General features: G+C 53.1%; 1 protein-coding gene across 7 annotated transcripts in view; it reads right to left on the reverse strand.

The window, feature by feature from the left end:
• The window catches only part of LOC101273335 (E3 ubiquitin-protein ligase RNF185), an 88,016-nt gene that overhangs the window by 2,147 nt on the left and 62,647 nt on the right, over positions 1 to 23,222 (reverse strand). For 5 of the 7 annotated variants that reach the window (XM_033412886.2, XM_033412884.2, XM_033412887.2 and 2 more), the window contains 13 exons: positions 13,496 to 13,631; positions 12,846 to 12,955; positions 12,095 to 12,283; positions 10,804 to 10,909; positions 10,303 to 10,499; positions 9,117 to 9,303; positions 8,200 to 8,286; positions 7,424 to 7,555; positions 7,123 to 7,179; positions 4,946 to 5,011; positions 3,836 to 4,010; positions 3,044 to 3,099; positions 1,821 to 1,978 (listed from right to left, as the gene is read on the reverse strand). In XM_033412886.2, the coding sequence (XP_033268777.1) occupies positions 1,821 to 1,978; positions 3,044 to 3,099; positions 3,836 to 4,010; positions 4,946 to 5,011; positions 7,123 to 7,179; positions 7,424 to 7,555; positions 8,200 to 8,286; positions 9,117 to 9,303; positions 10,303 to 10,499; positions 10,804 to 10,909; positions 12,095 to 12,283; positions 12,846 to 12,955; positions 13,496 to 13,631 (1,656 nt within the window). Of the gene's footprint in view, positions 1 to 1,820; positions 1,979 to 3,043; positions 3,100 to 3,835; positions 4,011 to 4,945; positions 5,012 to 7,122; positions 7,180 to 7,423; positions 7,556 to 8,199; positions 8,287 to 9,116; positions 9,304 to 10,302; positions 10,500 to 10,803; positions 10,910 to 12,094; positions 12,284 to 12,845; positions 12,956 to 13,495; positions 13,632 to 21,794; positions 22,024 to 22,274; positions 22,737 to 23,222 lie in introns of those variants that run through there. The other 2 variants (XM_033412888.2, XM_004283701.4) reach the window with 2 other exon arrangements.

Here is a 23,222-nt window from a genome sequence, read left to right on the forward strand (position 1 = left end):
TTCCACATCAATGGATCTGCCCCGGGAGGGGCATTTCATAGACTCTGGTAGCCCTTCCCAAGGAGTAAAGCAAACGCCTGGCTCCTAGTGCCCTGGAGACAGCTCAGCTGCCCTGGAACCCGACACCTCAGGCTTACTCTCCCGCCTCCTCCTTGATTCTGCTTAGATATCTTGTCACCTTCTTGGCAAGGCCTACTCTGTATAACTTGCACCCTAAACAATCCTTTCCTCGGCTTGACCCCTTTTTCCATAGCATCTGTCACTTCCTCATATGCAACACAGTTTGTCATATCTATTGTTTATCACTTCCCCTTGTTAGAATGTGAGTCCCCGGAGGGCAGGCCCCTTGGTTTTGTTCACTGCAGCATCCCAGAGCTTACGAACGCAGCGTCTGGTACTCAGTAATATTGTCTGAATTAAACAGACATTTACAATGACTGAGAAGGGATATTAGCAAACGAATATTGTGTGGCTTAACATTTTCTCCTCATGCTCTTGTTCTGGTGTGACTGAAGGATTTTGGTCCTTTGGTCCATGAAGGAACAAGATTCAGAGCCTCCCACCAGCAAATCCCAAGTCTAAAGTGGATCTTCGGAAATCATTTAAAAATAAAGGTTGGGGGCCTCCCTGGTGGCACAGCAGTTGAGAGTCCGCCTGCCAATGCAGGGGACATGGGTTCGAGCCCTGATCTGGGAAGATCCCACATGCCACAGAGCAACTGGGCCTGTAAGCCACAACTACTGAGCCTGCGCGTCTGGAGCCTGTGCTCCACAACAAGAGAGGCCACGACAGTGAGAGGCCCGTGCACTGCGATGAAGAGTGGCCCCCGCTTGCCACAACTAGAGAAAGCCCTTGCACAGAAACGAAGACCCAACACAGTCAAAAATAAAAATAAATAAATTAAAAGAAGGCTCAACATTAAAAAAAAAAAATAAAAATAAAAAAACAAAATCAATGTAACTATTTAAAAAAATAAAAAAATAAAAATAAAGGTTATGTGCCAACTGGTTATCTTGGGGGGGATGGAGCTGGGGAGTGGGGAGTGCTGAGGGGCACACTGCTCAGGAGATTATAGAAAACGTATACTTCCTGTCCTATATATTTTGGTAATGTTTGAATTTGTTTTTTAAAAGAAACATAATTTTTGATAGCAGAAGCACAAAGGTTCTAGTTTTCTAATGCACAAACTTAAAAAGACTCAGAATAACTTTGGTAATAATGAAAGCTATAACCTGAGAAGAATAAAGGTAATTTTAAAAGATTTCTTTAAAGGAAGAAAATGGCTAAACGCATAAAGATGCTCACAGTAGTAACACCTATTGTAAGGAGAAACTGGAAAAACCTGAACATCTACATTATGTATATTATGTGTTCATACAGTCTCCTAGTGAATTCCATAGTCAACAAAAATGATAATCTGGAATACTGGGTAGTGACAAAATGCAGAGCAAAATGTAAAGCTTTTCTCTATTTGACATTATAAATGTACAAAACATATGTATTTGGACATGGACGTGGGAATATGGAAACATGGAGACACTTATGCTGTTAGCATGGTGTAGCTTTGGGTGAATTTCCTGCTGTTAAAGTTTCTTTTAACAGCTGTCTCTGGGTTACATCCAGGTCACTTGCTACGATACCCTCGTCTCCCGTCCCCTCGACTGGCATGTCAGGGTTGTCAGGTGGCTTCGGTAGTTGACAGCCATCCTCGAACTCAAGGCTTTTGCCACCCCAGTTCCTGGGAAGGGCTTGGGGATGGCTGAAGGCAGGGGCGAGCATCCCAGGACCATGCGGGTTGGCAGACAGGAGCGGATACCAACCTGCTCTCGGGCTCCAGTCTACAGCAGATGGCGGCCAGGGGGAAGAAGGCTGGGGGGCAGTCCGTGGGGACAAACTTCTCCCAGAAGAGCTTCACGTTGAGGCCGAAGTCCAGTGTTCGGGGCAGGCAATCAGGATCTGCATACACCTGCCCAATGATCTGCAGGTGGGAAGACAGTGGTCAGGAATGGGCTGCTGATGTACAGCCGCATGGCAGGGGTGGGCCATGCTGGTGTGTGGACAGGACAGGAAGGATGGTCAGAAGAGGGAGGTAAAAACTGTCCTTGGAGGGCTCCACCTCCCCCGTTTCTCCAAATCTTGCTAATCCAGACTTGTCTCTCGACTGAGAGTGTGGTTACTGAGGAGGGTTTGGAAGAGGCCTCACTGCAGCAGAAGCACAATATTCCCAACTGGCCTCTGGAGGAGCAGCTTCCACCCACCCGACCCTGCCCTGCTCTGTACCCTTCTGTCTGTGTCCCCTGACAGAGTTTAGGCCCTGAGAAGGTTGGCGCTGGGTCTGATTCAAGTCTGAAACCCTTTGGCGCCAGACCAGTGCTTTGTACGCAGTAGGTGCTCAAGTGATCTCTGTTAGAGAACAATATTTTTAAAAACCTTCCTTCATTATTCCAACCGTCCCTCTTGTCTCCTCTACCACATCTCACTCCGTGGGAAGCACAGAAGCCTTTGAATGTATGTACTCGACTCAGTGCTTCAAGACAGACTGAGCTAAGCTCCTGAGGGCAGGACTCTTTCCGTGACTCACTCTGCACCCCACAGAGCCTAGCGCTGTGCCACATGGGCCAGCGCTTCCTGGAGTGTCTGCTGCTCCTTGTTGGGCTGAGGGTGGGGGCAGCACGAGTGCCTGGGGAAGGTGGCACAGAGGGAAAGGCTACATCTGGCCCAAGAGCTAGAAGGACAACCTCCTGCCCTTCCTGGTGAAGTTTCGTGTCCCGCCCACCCCCTTACTGGCCATGTGACCAAGAGCAAGCCACTGCCCCTTTCTGAGCCTCAGCTTCCTCACCTGAATAAGCCCGGCCCAATCCTTCTCATGGCACCAATGAGACTCGAAGGTGTCAACAGATCTGTGATAAACTACACAACCCTCCACTGGTGTTGATTTTATGGCAAGCTACTCATCTTAGGAGGAGGAGGAGCCCCAGTTCTGACTAGGGGGCCGAGCTGCTGGGCCTGCTGCCTCAGTCCCGGCCTCCATGCAGGAGCTCACCTCACAGAGGACAATCCCAAAAGAGAAGACATCCACGGTCTCATCGTAGCTCTTTCCTTGGGGAACACAGGAGAGCAGGTTATTAGGTTTAGTCCCTTCTCTGCTCTGCACTGAGTCTAGAGCCAGGTCAGGCCACAGCCAAGAAACAGGGTTAGAATAGCTTCTGTGGGGATGCCCCAAAGGCTGCCCTGGATAGACACCATCTGAAAATCACCTTTCCTCAGTCCTGTGTGGGCTGCCTTGGAGAAATCTTGTGAAACAACACTGCCCAGGATGAAACTGCATGGGATAGTGAAAGAGAATTGGACCAGGGTTCACATGGACCCTGACACTGCCTGCTGTGTGTTCCTGGGAAGATTCCTAAACCTCTCTGGGCTGCAGACTCCAGAAAGGGTGTATCGGACCATTTCTGAGGCCTCACAGCCCTGTGTGGTTCAAGAATCCAATGAGCATCTTTGGCTGGTTAGAGCATTATCCACAAGGGGGCGCCACACTTCAGTTCTCAGCACGGAGAGAGAAGAAAAGGCAATAAACAGCCTGAGCTCTCAGCTACCCTTGGTGCTCAAAAGCCACAGTCAGACCGCAGCGTGGGCCCAGAATGGGGCACTGGCCAGCTCGCAGGACTGAGCTCAGGGAGGGAGGGGTTTATGAGGTCCAGCCTGGCAGGGGATAAAAACCATCTAGCCCTCAGCTCTGGGTACCTGGCCTTACACTTCACAGGCCTCCCCTGAAGCCCCCAGGGCTCTGCTGAGAGATGCGGCCCCACCTCCCCTCTGGGGCGTCAGGACTCACCATTCAGCATCTCAGGGGCCATCCAGTAGGGGTTTCCCACCACCGTGTAGCGTTTCTTGCGGTCACTCTTGCGCAAGGTACGCTTCTTGGTGGTGGCCTTCTCCACTGGGGGCTTCTTCCTCTCCTCGACTATGAGCCGTGACAGCCCAAAGTCTGCCACCACCACGGTCTTGTCCTGGGAGGACAAGGGCCAGGTTAGCACCTGGTGGGGACATTCCCAAAAGCAGCCACTGGGAGGGGGAGAAAAGGAGTGTAGCAAAGGGCTGTCTTAGCGAATGGGGCTCGGCGTTTGTTTTTTCACTGTCTGCTCTCTGCACAGAGCAGGTTCCCCAGGCCTGGGGGTGTTCTCAGCAGAGGCGCTGGAGCCTGGAGGGGTAAGGCTCTGGGACCCGGAGACTGGAACTCAGAGGCAGGACAGAGGATTTCTTTTGTTTTGTGTTTTTCTCATCCTGCCTTGTTCCCAGAAAGATTTAAGGCCGTGGCTAGAACCAGGATAAGACAGAAAAAGACAAGGTGGAGGCATTCAGTGGGGGGACGTAGGGGAGATAAGCTCTTCAAACAGCTACAAGGCAGTCATGTGGAAAAGGGATTAAGACTGTTTGGTGTAAGTCCAGAGGGCACAGCCAGGGCCAGTAAGTGGACACCCAGGAAGCCACACTGGAAGTCAACAGGAGTAGTAACATTGTAACAGCCAAAGCTGACCAGCAACGAGGACGGAGGCTGGCCCCAAACCAGTCACTGTGAATTTACTAGCTCTGTGGCCTCGGGCTGAGGCTTCAGGTGCCAAGGCTGTAAAACTGGGTCCTCAGTGAGTTGCTTTCACCATCACAGGGCAAAACCAGGAAAAGCGACAGGGTTCTATGTACAGTTAAGGAACTTCTCAAGTCCCTCTTAACCAAAGGATTTCAAAGCTGCTACTGGGAGGAGGTGGGATTCGTCGGCATGTGTTAGGAAGCCCCTGGAAGACAGAGGAGGGCATTGGAGGCAGCAGGAGGGGCAAGACAGGAGCCTTAGGTGATACCTCTGGTCTAAAGCAATAGGGGACAGTCTCCCTGGTGACAAGGAGGCCAGGAGGACCGCCCTGGGGAGGCCCAGAGTGGTGGGACATACCAGCTTGATGAGGCAGTTGTGCGAGTTCAGATCCCGGTGGATGATACACATCGAATGCAAATAGGCCTGGAACAGAAGTATGAGCTGAGGCCAATGGGCAGTTAATCAACCAGATGGTGACTCTGAAACTGGGGGCCACAGAACCTGCTCTTCTCCCAGGTCATCCCCACCCAGCTTCGGAACCAACCCGGACTCCAGAGCCCTCCTGCTGTCACTCCCTTGTCCCACCGACAACAGAAAGCCAAAGGCCGCCGGGGCTTCCCCTCTCCCTGACGCCATTTCCTGCCCATCCTCTGTTCACTGACCCAACCCAGTGGATGCTCTCTCCTCAAGTCTCCGACTCCACTGGGCCCTGGCCCTTGCAAGCCTCCATCCCCTCTACCCACTTTACTGAGATGCCCCACCTGGGTGCATTGCTCCTGCCCCTTCACACCCTCACCCTCACCCCAGTCTCTGGCTTCAGCCACTCTGGATCCTTCCTGCTGTGAAAGGGCAAGTGGCCTCCTCCTGGTCCAACTGGCTCTGTGCTCCCAACATCCCCCTCCCCTGAGACTCAGCACCCTCCCCACTCCCTGTGGTCTAGTGGTGAGGATTCGGTGCTCTCACTTTGACCTCTCCCTCTTCCTACCCAAATGTTTCCAAACTGGTCTCTACTTGCTATTTCCCCCCTCCAGGCCTCCGCCTCTGGCTCTTGTCATCCTGGAGCCACTTCCTTTCCCTTCCCTTCCCCAGCAAGAGGGGAAGGAGCCACCCCAGCCCCCTGCAGCCCCCACAGCACTGCTTCCGGCCCCTGGGCTCCTGGAGCTGCTCACACGCCCAGGGAGCTCTTCCTGACCTGCCTGCCACCCCTCCTCTGAGGCTACCCATGCCTCTCCCGAGACACCTGCCCTCGAGACGCCTGCTTTTTCCTTCCGGCCTCCTCAATGTCAGCGCCTCTCAAAGCCACCTTCTCTTCACTGCTGACCCCCACGAACCACCAGCACATCAGCCTCAGCAGATGCCTATCCTATCCTAGCTCTTCCCAAACCCGTTTCCCGACCATCACTCCCCCCCCCTCCCCCGGCAGTCTGGTAGACGACACCACTGTTCTTCTAGGCTCCTCAAGGCACCCCGGGCCCACCTCCCCCCACCCCTGCTCTCTCACTACCAACCAGTCTCCATTCTGACTCCACCCTGCCTCCCAGTCTCCTGGTCCCACAGCCCCACTGTAATTCAGAAACCTGAAAGGTTTCATGACTCCCAACCCAGGTCTCCCTGCCCTGAGTTCTCCCAACTCCCCGCCAACCTACTGACCACACCAGAGTCACCTTCAAAACAGCACAGCTCTGGTCACAAAATGTTCTTGCTTAAAAATCTTATATGTGTGTCTTTTTGGCTTCCTAAATAAAGTCTGGACTCCTTAGCTTAAACGCAGGGATTTTAATGTCCCCCCTGTCTAATACTGTCTTCATGGACCCCACATAGAACAGCAGGCATTAAAATCTCGGGCTTGGGGGTCAGACCAACTGACCCAAGCTCCTAGCTCCGTCCTTGTGTAGCTCAGCTTCTCATCTGGAACCAGGGCTGTCATGAGAGGTGCTAGTCCCTCAGCTCTGTGCCCGGCTTGGAGAAAGCACTCGGCAGTTGTCACTGTCCCCATCGCTGTGACTGGCACCATTCTTTCCCAGTGAAACAGACTATTTCCTCCTTTCTCCTCCCAGCTCTTTGCTGCTCTCATCACCCCAACCTTGGGGCCTCTCTGCCAAGAGGAACTTTCATGCAATTCTGACCCATCCTTCAGGGCTCAACTAGAACACAATTCCCAATTCTCTGATTTCCTAGGCAGTGAGGTTCTCTGCTCTCTCTAAGGGCCCTCAGCACCTGGATGCCCCTGTGACAGCAGGGCCAGGCTGCCTCGTGCTAGTTTGCTTCTCCAGTTCGCCTTGCCCATACCCTGTTTGCTCTTGAAGATTGGGAATTCTTTGAGAGTAGAGTTGTAAGTTGAGAACAGCCAGCTGTGGGCAATTTTCACTGGCACAGAGAGAAGCTTGATAAACAGGTGCTGAAGGACCCAGCCCATGCAGGCTGCCCAGGACAGGGTCTCTGCCTTTCAGTGCCTGCCCGCCATCCCTGCACCTCTCCTGACCCCCCACTCCCAATACCCCTGCTCCGCTGGCAGGGCTGTTGGCAGGACTCACCATTCCAGAGGCGATGCCTTTGGCAAAGCTGACCTTCTGCTGCCAGGGGAACGGGTCCTACAGGATGGAGGAATGCCCATCAGAGGCTTCTGGGCCCTGTCCCACTTGTGGTCCGGGCCCCGTGGGTCAACATGATCTGCCAGCAAACCCTCCCTGCCTGTGCCCAGTCCCGCCCAGCACGGCCCTTTGTAGGCAAAGCAGTGGGCCTCTCTGGCCATCATGGTTCCAGAGTAGTGGTGACAGAGGTGTCCCACAGACAACCCACCAAGGCTCTTGGGAACTTTGGGGGTGGCACGCTCACCACGCTGCGCAGAAAGTCCTTCAGCGTGCCCCCCTCGATGTACTCCGTCAGCAGGTTCAGCTTCTTGTCCTTGTACAGCACGCCGATGAACTTGAGCACGTTGGGGTGGTCCAGGCTGCGCATCACCTTCACCTGAAGGAGGGGAGGCCAAGGAGGGTGGGTGGTTTCTTTCTCACCCCTTCCCTCCAGGGAGTCAGATTGACAAATGTGACCTGCATCTCCCACCTCCTATCTCATGTGCTGTGGAAGAAGGCCCCAGGTGGACGGGGATGGCCTCCCAGGCCTCACCCCTGGGAGCCTGCCTTTCTAGGAGCTGCATCGGGGGAACTGGAGTAGGAGGACCCAAGGCCTGGAGGGCAGCACCCAGTGGAGCAATGGAGAGAGGTGGGAGAGCCGTGTCAACATTCAAGGTGCCAGGCTCCCCGGGCACGGCGTTCAGGTGGGGTCACAGCATCGAGCTGCAGTGAACTGGTCTGTGTTCATGTCCATCACCCCACACTCCACGAGCTCCTCTGAACCACATCTCGCGGTACCCAGCTCATGCTGTCTTTAGTGTTTGTTGCACAAATAATTATGCTGTAATTTAGAGGGGGCAGGGACGTTCCTCTAAATGATTTTTTCTGCCTTAAGAAAGTGACTCCAAACTAAGTTTCCTCTTGAAATCTTTTTTTTTTTTTTTTTGGTGCCAAAAGCCGGGATTGAAATCATTATTTAGTAACAACTTCTGTCTTCCAACACTGACATCAAACTCCTAACCCCTACACTCCCCTTCTTACCTCAGTCAGAAAAGTCTTCTGTGTCTCCTCGTCACACCGAATCAACTCCTTCATGACCATCACTTTGCCAGTGGCTTTGTGTGTCACCTAAAAGGAGGGTGACTGTTACTGGTGCAGAGACCAGAGGTGGTTCTGGGGAACTGTGTGAAAATCGATGTAACTGGCCATCCCATCCCCTGGAGGACACACTGAAGTAACCGGATAAAACTGACAGAGCTCATGTGTAGAACACACAGCATGGGCCCCGGGGGACTAAGAGGGGAGCACACCCTCCTCCCTGGAGAGCTGGGCATGCACAAAGGAGAAGCAAGAATCTAGAAAAGGGACATGTGGGAGGAGGCGGCGGGGCGGGGGGGGGTGGGGCTGCTGCCAAGCCAAGCAGGGTCTCTGGTCACCTGACACAGAAGCATGTCCCCTGGGGGAAAAGGAGTCTAGGGGCAGGAGGGTCAGTGCCACAGACATGCATCAGGGAGCTGGGTGGGTTGGGAGTGAGCTCTCCAGCCCCAATGCCCCGAAGGCTGAGACACATGGCTTACCTGACCCCCCCTCCCAGCTCTCAGCAGAGGAGGAGGAGAGAAAGAGAGGTTAGTCCCCAAGACTGTTCAGCAGGGAGGCAGGAGCCACTCCCAGCACCGAGGCCTCTAGGCACCTAAAGACACCCACTGACTGGAGGCAGGAGGGCCACGGGAGAGCTCGTCCCCACCCGGGGCTCCAGGTCCACCAAGCTCACTTCAGCAGCAATGCTGCCCTTCGGTGGCCTGGGAGGGAAGGGGTGCGGCCCTCACACCATCACCTCCAGCCAGGAGTGAGGTCTGGTATCCTGCAGAGCATCGGGGAGGCCATGTGATAAGAAATCCCCAAAAGAAGGTGAGAGGGCTGGGGGGCAGAGAGGTGGCACAGCTGCCACCAGTGCTCACCTTGATGGCCTGCCCAAAGAAGCCCTTTCCCAGGACCTCCCCGTGGATCAGGTCACATGGCCGGAAGATCTGCTGCGAGTAGCTGCTGGAACAGCGGAGGGATTCTGAGCGGCTGATGTCACGGCTGAGCAGGAGGGGCTCCTTTGGGGAGCTGGGGCCAGGGGACTTGGAGATGCTGTTACTGCGCCTGAGGATGAGGAAGGATGAGGGTAGGGACAGGGCAGTCCTCAGAGACCCGCCAGGAAAGCCTAGAGGCAGGAACCTCAGGTCCGCCCTGTCCGTTCCAATGTCTGTAGTTAGGGTGCTGTGATGCGGGAGGGGACTCTAACATCAGACAGATGTGTCGTCTAGGGGCTGCAGACATCTGCAGCCCATTTAAGCATGGTAAAATCACATTCAAAGTGGGAATCCTAAGTACCTCTCACCTGGAATGATGGATTAGACTCTACTAGCTGACAGCACTGTTGATGGAAGTCCACCGCCTTCCATGCCTGCCTGATTTAAGCCCTGACCGGCTTAGAGCGACAGCCTAGTACCACCCCAAACAAGCAAACGGGATTTCGGATATTTTGCACATCTTTGTAGTACCCGTCTGCATTTCCCGAATTTTAAAATAATAAGTGTGTATGATTTTTAGAGCAATAAAGCCACTATGTTTATGACATTTTTTTTTTTTTGGCCACGCCTCGCAGCTTATGGGATCTTAGTTCACCAACCAGGGATTGAACCCGGGCCCTCAGCAGTGAAAGCTCGGAGTCCTAACCACTGGACCGCCAGGGTTCCCTGTCCCTTCTTGAAAACCTAAAACAACTTTAATTCACCTCTTGCTTTCTAGTTTTCAACGTCTTTACACTTATTAACCCTATCTGTGCCCCTTCTCCAGCCTCTGAGCCCCACGCTTCCCCCACAGGCCATGCTATCCTTTGGGGTCCAGCACTGCTGCCTCCTGTCCAGCTCAGTTCAGTGGACAGAGCCTGACCCTCTGGTTTCTAGGGAAACCTGGCAGTCAGCTGGGTCCCGGCTATGAACTGTGATCCCTGAGGCGGGGGAACTGGGTCAGCACAATCCTCATAGCCCGTCCCTGGCCAGCTGGTTCCCTTCCTAACTCTGCTGGCCTCTGAGAGCCGGCTCCACCTCGTCTGAGGGCCGGCATGGGACAGCGCAGAGCCGGGGTGGGAAGTGGCACCTCAGGGAGCGTCTCCTCAGTGTCCCTTCCAGATTCTCCTTGGTGTCCAGGGGGATGAGGGTGTCCGAGTGTCTGGCATTCTGCATGTGGGGAGAGAGCCGTGCATCCAGCCGCAGCTGGTCCAGGCGCTGGGAGACGGGGTCATGTTCAATCAAGAGCTGAAGCGTCTGGCTCGTCTGGCTAATTGCATCTTCTACCTGTGGCCAAGAGCAGTGTAAGGCTGGCTCCACAGGCTGTCCCACTGCAGGTCACCCACTGTCAGCCCAGATGACCCAAGCCAGTGTGGCCTCCAGCTGCCACTAGCCACACAGTGCCCTCTGACAGTCTGGCAGGCCATCCCTGCTGCCCTGGTAACGTGCCAGGCTGACACAGGAGGTCACTAGTGGTCACAGGCTCACTGGCAAGACAAAGAGATAGACTGGGGGTAGGAAAAGGTAAAGGCCATGGCCTGGTCTCCCGGAGGGTCTGTTCCGTGTCCCACTCCCACAGGACACACTGTACCTCTTCCACTCGGAGTGTGCGGACGGGGGTCCCATTGATCTCCAGGATGCGGTCCCCAGGGTGGATGGCATTGCGGTTGTTGGGACTGATGTGCATCCGGTTGACCCTGGGCCAGACAAGAGTTGAGATGGGGTGAAGGCATCTTTAAAAAGTGTCTGACCAATTTCTCTTGTGCAGGGATGGCTCACCAGGCCCCAGGCCCCTACTGGCCCCCAAGGCCCAGGCCACTCACAGCGAAAGGCCACACCTTTCACAGGGTGCCCCGTCTCAGTAAAGAGCACCCCCACTCACCCAGAGGCCTAAGCCAGAAACTTGGACAGCACCCTCCCCATGTGGGGTTCCCTCACTGCCCCCCAACCCTCACCATCCTGAAGAATCCTCCATCACCATAGTGACCAACATCCCCTGCCTGGATCTTGCATCAGCCTCCTAACTGGTCTCTGCACCTCTAGGCCTGCTCCTCTCCCATCCCACTTCCACGGCAGCCATCCTTCTAAAATGCTCACCTGGTTGTGTCACCTAGTTGCTTAAATCCCTCAATAGACCTGCTGAGTCTCCATAATCCAGGCCCTCCATGACTTAACAGACCCCCTCTGGCTAGTCCCAACCACTCAATCTACACCAGACACAGCCACAGACTCCCACCTCAGCCCTGAACACAGTTCTAGGCTTAGAGCAGACTTCACCTCACTCCCCCAACCCCAGGACCTCCCCCCTCTGCTGTGAGCACCCAGTGCCCAGCACACAGTAAGTGCACAGTCACCGTCTGCAGGGTTGGCAGACACAGTGCCTCATTACTGTTATTAGGCAGACAGACTCTTCCCCCATCTGGTCGCTGGCCTGGACCTAGGATGGAGTCTTAACCTCTTTCTCCTCCTTCCTCCATTCACTCACTCAACCAACGAAACAATAATCCATGCACACCCACTATGTGCCAGGCACTGTTCCAGGCCCTGGACATGCAGCGTTGAACAAGACTAAGTTCCAGAAGGAACTCGTGAGGAGGACACATGATAAACAAACATAACCAAGGCAGATAATTTCAAAGAGCAAACATGATCTGAAACTTGACACGTGAAAGGTGAGCAATTCTGGCGTTAAGTATCTGGTGGGGAGGAGCCTAGGCAGGGAGAACAGTAAGTGCCAAGGCCCAGGCACGGTGACAGTACAGTGAGCCCAGGAGGAAGAGACGAGATGAAGATGTGGGGAGCTCTGCTATGACTCTGGGGTTCCAATCCCCTCAAGGCCCATCTGTGGGCTCTGCTCAAGAACCCCTGCCCCAGACACTCACTCTTTTACTTGCACGGTGGTGGCGTAGCTGGAGCAGGCACTCTCCACGGACACGGAGAAGCCCCGCCTGCCCTCGGTGGTGGCCGGCATGGAGATGTGTGTGACGGAATAGGGCAGCTGGTCCTGGACAGATTCTGTGGAGAGCCTCTCAAACATGGGTGCCAGCACCACCTCGTTGTGGCACTTCCCACTGCGGGAGGAGCAGAAAGGGGGCTGAGAACCCGCAGCCCCACCTGGAAGCCCCCACGTGGCTTCAAGTAACAATATCCATAGCCCCATGTTCACTGCCCTTGCCCGATTCCAGCTGACAAGAATAAGCAGCCTGGGTTCTCTGGGGTGGGCTGGGACTGGGGGAGAGACGGCCTGGGTTCTCTTCACTCTGCCTCTGACTCAAATTAAGCACTGGGCCTCAGCCTGACTTCTTTTATCAACAGAGGCAGTTGGACTGAGTGAGTTCTAAGGGGTCTTTGCCTTTAATGTTCTGGGATCCTTCTCCGAGAGCGCCCTCCCAGGCACTCTCTTCCTCTGGGAGGCTTGCAGGGCAGTGTGGTTATTCTCCCAGTAGGTAAGGACAGAGGGCAGAGACGTTAATCATCTTGCTCACAGCTTTCAGACCTGGTTAAGAGCATTGCTGTGATAGGAATCCAGCATGCTGATACCCCTGTAATCTTTCTGCCTAACTCACAGTGCCACTTGTCCCTCTCTCTTGGCCACTCTTGTAGGGAAGGATGGACACGGGGCCATCATCTTACCAGTAGAGGGTGGCGTGCTGCACCAGGGCGTACGCATCCCCATCCTCAATGATCACCTTGCAGCTCATACAGGCAAAGCACTCTGGGTGGTACTTGAACTCCCCGGCCACCTGTTAGCAGGTGGGGAAAAGGGTAGACAGACATGGGGAGGAAGTGAGTTGTCACTGCTGCTGGAGTGAAGGTAGGGATGGGCGAGGGACCTCCCATCAAGGATCTACAGACCCCAGTCATAATCTACCTTGGCACTCCCCTCCCTCGCGCTTCCAGAGAAAGGGTCAGATGGGTGCCTCCCTGTCATTTCGGAGACTGCAAAAAACTCTTTCGGTCTCAGCCATGAGAACAGGATCCCAGAAGTAATCATCCCCACTAGAAAGGCTCATACTCTCCTTTAAGGCCCTCATCCCATCGTACTGTGTCTCCTCCCTGCCTGCCTACCCACCCACCCCAACACTGGACTGTTAAGTCTTTGAGGGAAGGACCTTACCTGGCACTTAATGGGTACTAAAAAAAAATCTGTTAAATGACTGAATAAATAAAGGGAGAGGCCTTGGCTGATGGGAAGACCAGAAGATGAATGGCCACGGGGAACTGGAGGTACTGACAATGGACTCTGATGACCAAGAGGGGCAGAGATGGAGGGATTCACGCACCATGACAGGTCCCGTCATCAGCAGAGAGCATCCATGGCAGAACTCCCCAAACTTCCCCCAGTAGTCCTTGTGGCAGTATAGCTTCCCATCCTTCTCGTAGTACCAGTTGGTGAGGGAATCCTGGCATTCAGAACATCTGAAAGGCAAGATGAGAACAGAAACTCTCCCGGATCCTTGGAACTAGGCTACACGGGCCGCCCCTGGCTCCCAGGTGTAAGAACAAAATGGAGGGACCTCTTTGATCCAGAGCCAGGACAAGGGAATGTTACAGTTTGCTGCTATCTTCCCAACGGAAGCCAGTCTGAGTGAACAGGACCCCAGAAACCAGCTCTGTATGACCTGCCTCCGCTGGGGGACCTCAACCTTTCTGGGTCTTGAAGCCCTTGGAGAATCTGATAGAGTCAAGAAGCCTCTCCTGGCAAAATGCGCATAGGAGGAAAATGTGCATAGAATTTAGGTATGGGGTACATGTGTATCAAGGGTTGAAGCCTACTCACGGACCCTGTTAAGAACCTCTGGTCTAGACAGCTATCTCGACAAATCAAAGAAGCTCAAAAACCCACCCATTACCAAGAGCATCACTGATGTAGCATTCTTTTTTTAATTAAAAATTTTTTTAAAATTGACGTATAATTGATTTACAATGTTGTGCCAATCTCTGCAGTATAGCAAAGTGACTCAGTTATACACATATAGACATTTTTAAAAAAAATATTCTTTTCCATGATGGTTTGTCACAGGATATTGAATATAGTTCCCTGTGCTATGCAGTAGGAACCTGTTGTTTATCCATCCTATATATAACACTTTATGGTGTAGCATGCTTGAGAAAATTATGTTAAGCATAAAGAAACAGTCAGGGAAATCCAGAAAGGGGAGGTCATTCTATAAGACAACTGCTCTTTACTCTTCCAAAAAGTTAAGGCCCAGGGATTAAAAAAGCCTAGAGACACAGAAACCAAATGCAATACCTAAACCTTGTATTTGAATCTGGACTGAAAAAGAAAACAGACGAGAGTGACATTTTTGGAACAACTGAGGAAATCTGAATTTGGACTATACATTAGATTATATTGTAAAATTACTGTCAATTTTCTTAGATGTGATGATACTTTGGCTATATAGAAAAATTTGTAGAAGAAAAAATAGTAAAGTAATAATTAAGGGGAAACTTCAACTGACTTTTAAATAGTTAAGTAAAAAAAAATAAATAAAACATTGTGTGTGTGTACAGACAAAGTGGCTTAAAGTTAGCAAATGATGGGGCTTCCCTGGTGGCGCAGCGGTTGAGAGTCCGCCTGCCGATGCAGGGCACACGGGTTCGTGCCCCGGTCCGGGAGGATCCCACATGCCGCGGAGCAGCTGGGCCCGTGAGCCATGGCCGCTGAGCCTGCGCGTCCGGAGCCTATGCTCCACAACGGGAGAGGCCACAACAGTGAGAGGCCCGCGTACCGCAAAAAAAAAAAAAAAAAAAAAAAGTTAGCAAATGATGAGTCTAGGTGATGGACACATGAGTGTTCTTTGAACTATTCTTTCAACTTTTCTATATATTTGAAAATTTTCAAAATAAAATATTGGGGGGATAAAACCAAAACCCCATCGGCGCTGTGTAATACATGCATGTTAGCCCCAGGCCTCCTTTCTGCTCCAGTCACCGTGACGTTCCACCTTTGGTCAGGCCGGGGGGGTGTTCTCGGGCCATGTCTGTACAGACATGCTCGTCCTCACGTCTGATCCTGGCGCCCAGTGCTAAGAGCCCCTTGGCCTGACAAGCCCACCCCACCTCTTTCTCCCTAGTTAACAGACTCTCTGTTCTTGTCATGGAGGCCTCACACCACCCACACTGGCCACATCCTTGCTTTCTGAGAGGCAGGGTGGAACTGCCTCTTGGTTTGAATCCTAACCCTGCTGCTTACTAGTTATGTCATCTTGGGCAAGTGACTTCACTTCTCTGACCCAGCTTCCTTATCTGTAAAATAGACTGCTGCGAAAATAAAATAATCTGTATTAAAGTGTAGACAGTTTGGGACTTCCCTGGCAGTTCAGTGGTTGGGGTTCCGTGCTTCCACTGCAGGGGGCACGGGTTCAATCCCCGGTGGGGAACTAGGATCCCGCAATCTGCGTGGTAGGGCCAAAAATAAAATAAAAAAATAAAAAAAAATAAAGTATACACAGTTTCTATAAAAGGTCTAGTGCAGTAGGAACTCAGTAAGTGTTCACTGCTGTTAAAGATGATGATGATAATGGAAGCTCACGTTATCAGCCCCTTACTGCCATCAGCTGGGTGGCTTTTGGACAACTTCTCTCAGTAGCTTTTCCTCATTGACAAAATGTGACTCACAGCAACTATTACAAAGACCCACTATGAAGACTAAATAAGTTAACGCAAGAGGAAAGCCTTTTGCAAACTATGAAGGGCAAGGCAAGTGTATTACAGTAACTTGGGAGTAAATTGGCAAGCACTGTAGATAGAAAAGATAGATATACAAGGTTTCCAACTCCGCTTTCCAAGAGCTTTATAATGAGTTGGGGAAGAGAAATTCTAATCAAAACTTGATTAACAGTGCAGGGTGAGAGGCCACGATGGGGGCTTCTGCCACCAGCCATTCCCACCTTCAGCATTTCCTACTTGTCCTTTGGATGCTGAACTTCAGGGTCCTGAGAGCTGGGTCTGGTGTGAACAGTAAGGATATGAAGTGCCCAGAATGGCTCAGTGAGGACCACAAATTACAGGAGGTAGAGGAGAAGACCCTGTTCTGGGCTTGCAGCTCCAACTCCTCTCAATGTAAAAGGCATGCTGGGGGACTTCCCTGGTGGCGGAGTGGTTAAGAATCCGCCTGCCAATGCCGGGGACATGGGTTTGATCCCTGGCTTGGAAAGATCCCACATGCCACGGAGCAACTAAGCCCGTGCGCCACAACTACTGAGCCTGCGCTCTAGAGCCTGCATGCCGCAACTACTGAAGCCTGCGCACTGCATCGACAAGTAGCCCCCCGCTCGCCACAACTAGAGAAAGCCGACGCGCAGCAACGGAGACCCAACACAGCCAAAAAAAAAAAAAAGGGCACATTGGATGAGCTCTGAATTGGGAGGAGAGACTACATGCCCTTGGAAAAGCCCCTTTCCCTCTCTGGGCTCAGTTTCCCCACCTGTAAAATGAGGGGATTAGACTTTTCCCTAGATGATTGAAGGTTCAAGTCTCAGCACCACTTTCCCCCTAAGTGGCCTAGGGCCAGCTGCTTTAACTCATTTGTGAAATGGCAACATCACCACCTACTTTCGGGGTAACAGTGAGGATTAAACTAGGTTCTGGACGGCTGTGAGGTGCCTAGCACAGGGCCAGCACCAGAAGCAGGGGCTTCCTTCCTGCTGCCACCTGCTGATGTAAAGTTTCTGGGTACCTGCTTTCCTCCTTCACTGGATAGGAACAGTGTCCCACTTACTCCTGGTAGACTCAGCACCTTGCAAAGGGCTGGCAGAGTAAGCCCTTAGCAAATGTTTCCAAAGTGAAAACGGTGGGAGTGGCAAGAACCAGCAGTCCAGGTGGGAGCACAAGAGTTCCAGGGCTCACGGTCACCAGGCCCTACCCCTCTCCTGTCTGCAGGAGAGAAAAGCTGGTGCAGACGAATTTGCACCCAACTGCAGGCCTGGGCCCTGTCACACCCTCACAATGGTATGTGTGCCGCGGGGCACAGGAGCACCAGACACGTCCTTCTCTCCATTGCCAATATCCTGCTTTTGTTTGCTGCAAGTAGCCCTGGCCAGGCCCAGGAGAGGAGGCAGGGAGAGAAGCGAGTGCAGGCACGCAGGAGACAGCCACGCCAGCCTCCTGGGAAGAACACCTGGCCAGAGAGCAACACCACCGATGCATACATCTGTGTCAAGGAATGCCTTTGACGGGCACAGCCAGCTGCATGGCCAAAGTCAGTCACCACAGGTGTCTCTGAAGAACAGGAAGGTGAACAGCTGATAGGAGGACTGGTTGTGGGTCCCCAAGCTGCTTTGTCACACAACACAAGTGGTTCCAGGCCACCGGGGAAGTTGCCAGGGTAGACTTAGAGTCCTAGCTTAGACATTAACAGCAGCTATGGTGACCTGTTACAGGAATGCTAACCATACTCTGGGTGCTATTATGAGGTGCCTTACATGATCTCTAACCCTGACCACACCCTGCAAGGTGATAGGATTATCCCTGTTTCACAGACTAGGAGACTGAAAAGCAGGATCAAGTCACTTCTGCGAAGTTGCCCGGTACACACATGACGGAGCTGGGATCTGAACCAATGTGCACTTGCACCTGACGATGCAGCACGTCTACTAAGCTGGGCGTCGGGGTTTGCATCTTTGAAAACACAGAGGCTGGAGCCCTGAGAGCTCGCGTTCCTTCTAGTGTTAACACTTGCTGACACTCCTCCTTAAGCCCAAGGACCCAACAGTTAAATGGCACAGCGACTCTCCTCCTCCGCTGAGTCCACAGCAGGCTGGTCCCCAGGAGACTCTGCCTTTTAAGAAAAGAATCCAAAACACACTCTGGGAAAGTAAGGTCCTACTCAAAAGAATCCCACTTCAGGTTCTCAGGGGCTATGGCCACAATATGCTCTCCCCAAAGCCAAGGCTTTTTCCCAGCTTTCAATTTTTTAAAGTTTCAAGTGAAAGTTAACATCTGTCCTGGCTGCAGGCCAGAGGGCACCCATCTCAGAGGTGGTGGGGTTGATGGTGGAGTCCAGACCTGGGGTGGAGGCATCAGCCACCACACTCTCCCGGTCAGTGAGCGGAGCTGAAACCCTCCAGCCCACACGCCTTGACCTCCAGAACTTTTCCCGAGCACTACGGAGAGCCTGGGTGGGTACAAAGTGGACCAAACCCTGATGGTCAGTTCAGTGGGCAGCTCAGATCCAAGCTGAGGCCTTTTGAGTCAGCAGGGAACACACCAGTTAAAAATAATAATACTTAGAGTCTCACAAATAACTTTTTTCAAGATCTGGGTCCATATTCCTTCTTTGCCATTTACTATCTGTGTCACATAAAGCCAGTTACTTCATGACTCTTGAGCCTCAGTGTCCTCATTTGCACACCGGTGATGATGAGAATTAAATCACGTACAAATGCCTAGCACGAGCCTGGCCCACAGCTGGTGCCCATGAAGCGTTCACTTCCCCACCTCCGTCTTTAATTTGAGAACACCAAGGGCAAAAGGAGACAGACCCCTTGCCCTGCCATGCCCAAGCAAGACGGACCTGTTTCTTGGCCCAGAACCAAATAGATTTCTGGAAATAGAGACGGTTCCCAAATGAATTATTCATCTAGCCCATTAGAAATCAATTGATTATAATCAATTCCTACCAATTAGGAAATAGTTACTGTGCATCTAGGGTGTGCAAGACCAAATAGGCAAGATGCTGGGAGAAGCCAAGTGCGATAAGACAGAGGCCTGGCCCTCAGTCACATGCAAATTCTCCAGACCAAATGTTTACAGGTAAAATTTCAACCTTATGTGGTAAAAGCAGAACACAGCCACAATTACAGTGGATTTACATAGGTTAAAGAACAAGCCCTCCCATGTCCTGGTTGAGGGCCTGGTTGGATGCTCATCCTTAGCCTCTGAATGAGCAGAAAACTGTTGGGAAGAAGCTTCTTCCAGCCCCTACCTCTGAGCTGTGACCGGGGTGGACGGGAGAGCGGGCACTCTCTCTGCCCCTGCCTGAGAGTCACAACTGGGGATGCTACGCCTCCCCCAGGCCCAGGGGCTGCAGAGAGAACAGGGGCCTATAGACTCCGGTCCATCAGAACCCAGTGTTCTACCACCACAGACCCCTTTATTACTCCTCCTTCCTGCAGACCCTGTAGACTGAAACAGGCTGTCAATTAAGCTGTAATTATTATGGATATGTTGATATCCTGTTTGAAAAAATTAACCAAACACATAATGAGCCTCTGATCAGCAAGAAATAAGTGCTGCCAGAGTGCATTGATTCAGTTCCAACCAAAAGCCAGGAAGGCTGTAATAGTTTCAAGCAATTTGTGCCGTCGTGCTGCAGTTAAGGGTAGAGCCTCCGGTATTTGGAAAAAATGGAAAAGAGCTTGTGTGTCTCTGAGGAGGTACATAGGTTGCGGAGTTGGGAACCATTCACCTCATCAAGTCCTTCATTTTTCAGATGAGGAGAAAAAGAGTCCCAAGGTGGCTGCCAAATGTTACTGCTAAGCTGGGCTGGGTTAAGAACAGTTTCTCCCTTTAAACATGGGTTGCTTTAGAATACAAAAATGAACTTGTTTTCTTTAAGAGACAATGTGTAAACCAAACCCATTAAATCAATGTTGGGCATTAAACAGAAAAGCTATAAAAAGAAAAATCCTTTAAAGATGTCAGACAAAAGTCACTCCCTAATTTACCTCTTTTGTAAATTCCAATTCGAGGTGTTTTCTTACTTGGGAGGACACTTGTAACTGCATCTCACCCCCCAAGCTGGTGGCACCGGCAGCGGAAGACAGTGCTCTCTGCTGAGTGCGACCTGCCAGGCATGGGTGCCGGGGGTACAGAAATCACATCTTTCATCCCCGGCTCCCTCTTCCTTCCCCTGCGCACTGTCACGCCAGATGATGTCCCCGTGGAATTTGGTTGCGTCACTCTCCTTGCAACCAGAGCCCCAGAACTCCTGTGTGTTCAAGGCCTAGGGTCAAGGACTTAATTTGTTCCATGAATCTCGTAAGGGTCGTGTTCAGGAGCCCAGGAAGTCCAGTCCCTATGCTCTGCAGAGGAGGAAACTGAGGCCCAGGGAGGCGTCAGAGGGCTGCCATGAGGACATCCTGTAGTAAAGGAGAGGGCTGATGGCAGAAGCATCTTTCTGACCAGGCAGGGACAGTGGTGACTGATGAGACTGCTACCTGGGAGAGTGGAGGGTCTGGGTGGTCCCTCCTGTGGGGCACACAGCCCCATGTGTGGCTAGCTCTTCAGAAGTGGCTTCAGGAATGTGGCCTCCCATTTGGGGGAGGGGGCAGCGGAGAGGGTCTATGGCCAGTCAGTCAGTCGTTCCCGCCCCCCTCCAGCTGGCCAAACAGAGTTGGGGGGAGGGCTGTCAGGTTGCCCAGAGGAGCTGGGGCAGAAAAAGATAAAGGACAGGCAGACCTGGGTGGTTTCAGTGGCCTGGCCCTCAGAGGTCCAGGATGAGAGTTCATTATCTGCTCTAGCTCCTCAGAAGTTGTGTCTTGTCCCTGGAGATTAAAAGGGGCACATGTTCCTGCTTCTAAGGGAACGACCCCTCCCCCAAGCTGCCTATCCAGGATTAAGAGTAAGAGGGATTAATGAGGCCCTGGCTTAACCCAGTGGCTACTTCAAACACTTGGCATCTTGATTCCACATGGTAGAGCTCAAGATCAATTCCCACTGGCTCTGCAGAGGAGAATCTCTGCCATCCCTTCATATGCCAGGCACACTATGGGGACCCTTTTTCTGCTCGAATCTCTCTGCTTCAATAGGAAAGCAAACCTGAGAACGATCCTGTGGGGGATACATGCAGGGGGAGGTGCAGCCTCCTGAGGATGAGAGAAGAAACTCAGGAAGACAGATGAGGCGGGCCAGAGAGACCCCACAAGTTAACTATGTTGAAACCAGTTGCCACATCTGTAAAATGGGGATACAAAACGTCTTGAGGCTGTTGAGAGATCAAAGGATAAAGTACATAGCAGGATGCCTGGAAGAGTTAGCCCTGAGGACCAGTTCCCTCCCCCCTCCCTCAAATCCAGGGGTTTCCCACCACTCTACCAGGGTCTAGTAATTCCCAGAAACCACATGGTGTTCTGCTTTTCTGCCCAGGGCACAGCCACCTGACTGTATCCCAGCAGCGAGTTAGGGGCAAGGGGCTGGGTTGGGGAAGCCAGACGACCAGGACCATGGGTGAGGGGGAGGCAGACCTTGGAACAAGAGGCTGCTCCCAAAGAATGAAAACAAGCCCCACCCCAGCCAGGAATGGCTCCATTCAGGAGGGACCCAGAGGGCCAGAACCCCCCTGGGGAGTTTCTGTTGGAGGGGGGGTGGGGCAGAGAGCAGAGAAAGGCAGGTCAGAGGTAGAGAGGAAGTTTCCACATCTCCCTTTGAAAAGTTCCACAGAAGCTCAGGCCTGGGGACCTGGCAGGCACGAGGGCCAGCCCCACAGCTCAGGATACTCCAAAGCCAGCTGCCCCAGTCTCACTTGCCCAGGCCTTTCCCCAGCAACTGTACTCATAGGGAGCACAGGAGCCCTTAAGGCCAGAAGCAAAGGTGCCTGCCATTAAGAGAACAAACGTGTATAATGAGAGTGCCTACCGTGGACCGGGCTGCCCACACCCAGGCCTCGCCAGCTTCCATGCTGTTTGGCAAAACCTGCCCATCCTGCTTGTTGGGACAAATTCCTGGGCAGGCGGCACAGCCTGCAGGCAGGTGAGACGTGTGAGAGCTGGAAGAACAGCACCCTAGCTGTGCTCTTCCCCTGGAAGCAGTAACACCAAGAGCAGGCCGGGTCGGCGGCACCTTTCAGAGGCTCTTCCAGGTGTGTCTGGGAAGGAAGGAGAGGCCGAGCTCCCCAGGAGCTGCCTTCTGGGCCCACCCCTCACCTCCCATTCCCAGCACATGGGGGAAGCCTTCGCCAGCCTGGTTCTGCTTGGAAGCAGCTTCCACTGGCTTCTGCCTGACACACGGTCAAAGGACAAGTGAAATCTGAGAAGCAGATTCAGGGAGGCATCTGCCCTCCCCTCAGGACAAGGGGCCCAAAGAGGAGATGGGAAGAGGACTCGGAGCCCAACTCACCGGAAGGGGTCTCTGGAGGTGAAGTAAGCCTGGACGGACAAGTAACTCCCCATCTTCTTCCCACATCAGATACACAAGCTCAGCTGCAAACCCGTCTGGGAGGGCCTCTAGCCGGCAGACGGCCACCATGACAGGCCCGGGGCTCCGGCACTGCTGGCTGTGGGCTGGCTGCCCGGCTCACCTCTCCCTCTGGAGGGGCCGGAGAGGTGTGAGTGCTCTGGGCCCCTTGCCCCCCAGCAGAGACCCGCAGGGGCTCATGGCTGGGATGCTGCCCCCCAGTTCTTGGAGGCTGGATGGCCCCTCAGGACTCGGGAGAAGCACCTCTCTGCGGAGGCTACACGCACACAAGGATTCTTGGGCAGGGGCCGGTGACTAGCCAGGAAAGAGGCGCTGCTGTCAAGTTAGCCTTCTTCTCCAGCCCCACCCCTGCCGGGGGAAGGAGGGAGGAAGGGGAGGGGCTCCGCGCGGAACGAGGTGTGTGGTTGGAGCAGCTATTAGGAAACAGACCTTACAGGCAAGGGGTGGAGCTGAGCGGGAGGGAGGCTGCAGGCTGGCGCCGCAGACAATAACCAGGAATGGCTGGGTGTCCGTCCCTGAGCTCGGGGAAGGGAAGGGCAGGAGAGGGGGTGAGCACATCTGCCCCAAGTGTCCCCAGCCTGAAGAGCCGCCCAAAGGACGGTAACTCTGCTCGGAGGTGAAGAAAAACACAGAAGACCAGCTCCAGGCCAAGCCACACCCACCCCCTAAAGTGGGGGGCCCTCTGGCAGGAGAGGTTGGTCCAGAGACCCAGGTCCAGAGAGCTGCCCTCTGGGCTGTCTGCTCTGGGCTGGCATCTACTTGGTGCTGGCACTAGGGTCCCCATTCATTCCTTCCCTCTGCCTGGCCTGGAGACTGCCACTCCACTTCTGGGCAGAGCTGCACTGTGGATGAGGAAACAAGGCCCAGGGT

The sequence above is a fragment of the Orcinus orca genome, chromosome 15, assembly GCF_937001465.1.
Source record: "Orcinus orca chromosome 15, mOrcOrc1.1, whole genome shotgun sequence".
In the NCBI taxonomy this organism is placed as follows: domain Eukaryota; kingdom Metazoa; phylum Chordata; class Mammalia; order Artiodactyla; family Delphinidae; genus Orcinus; species Orcinus orca.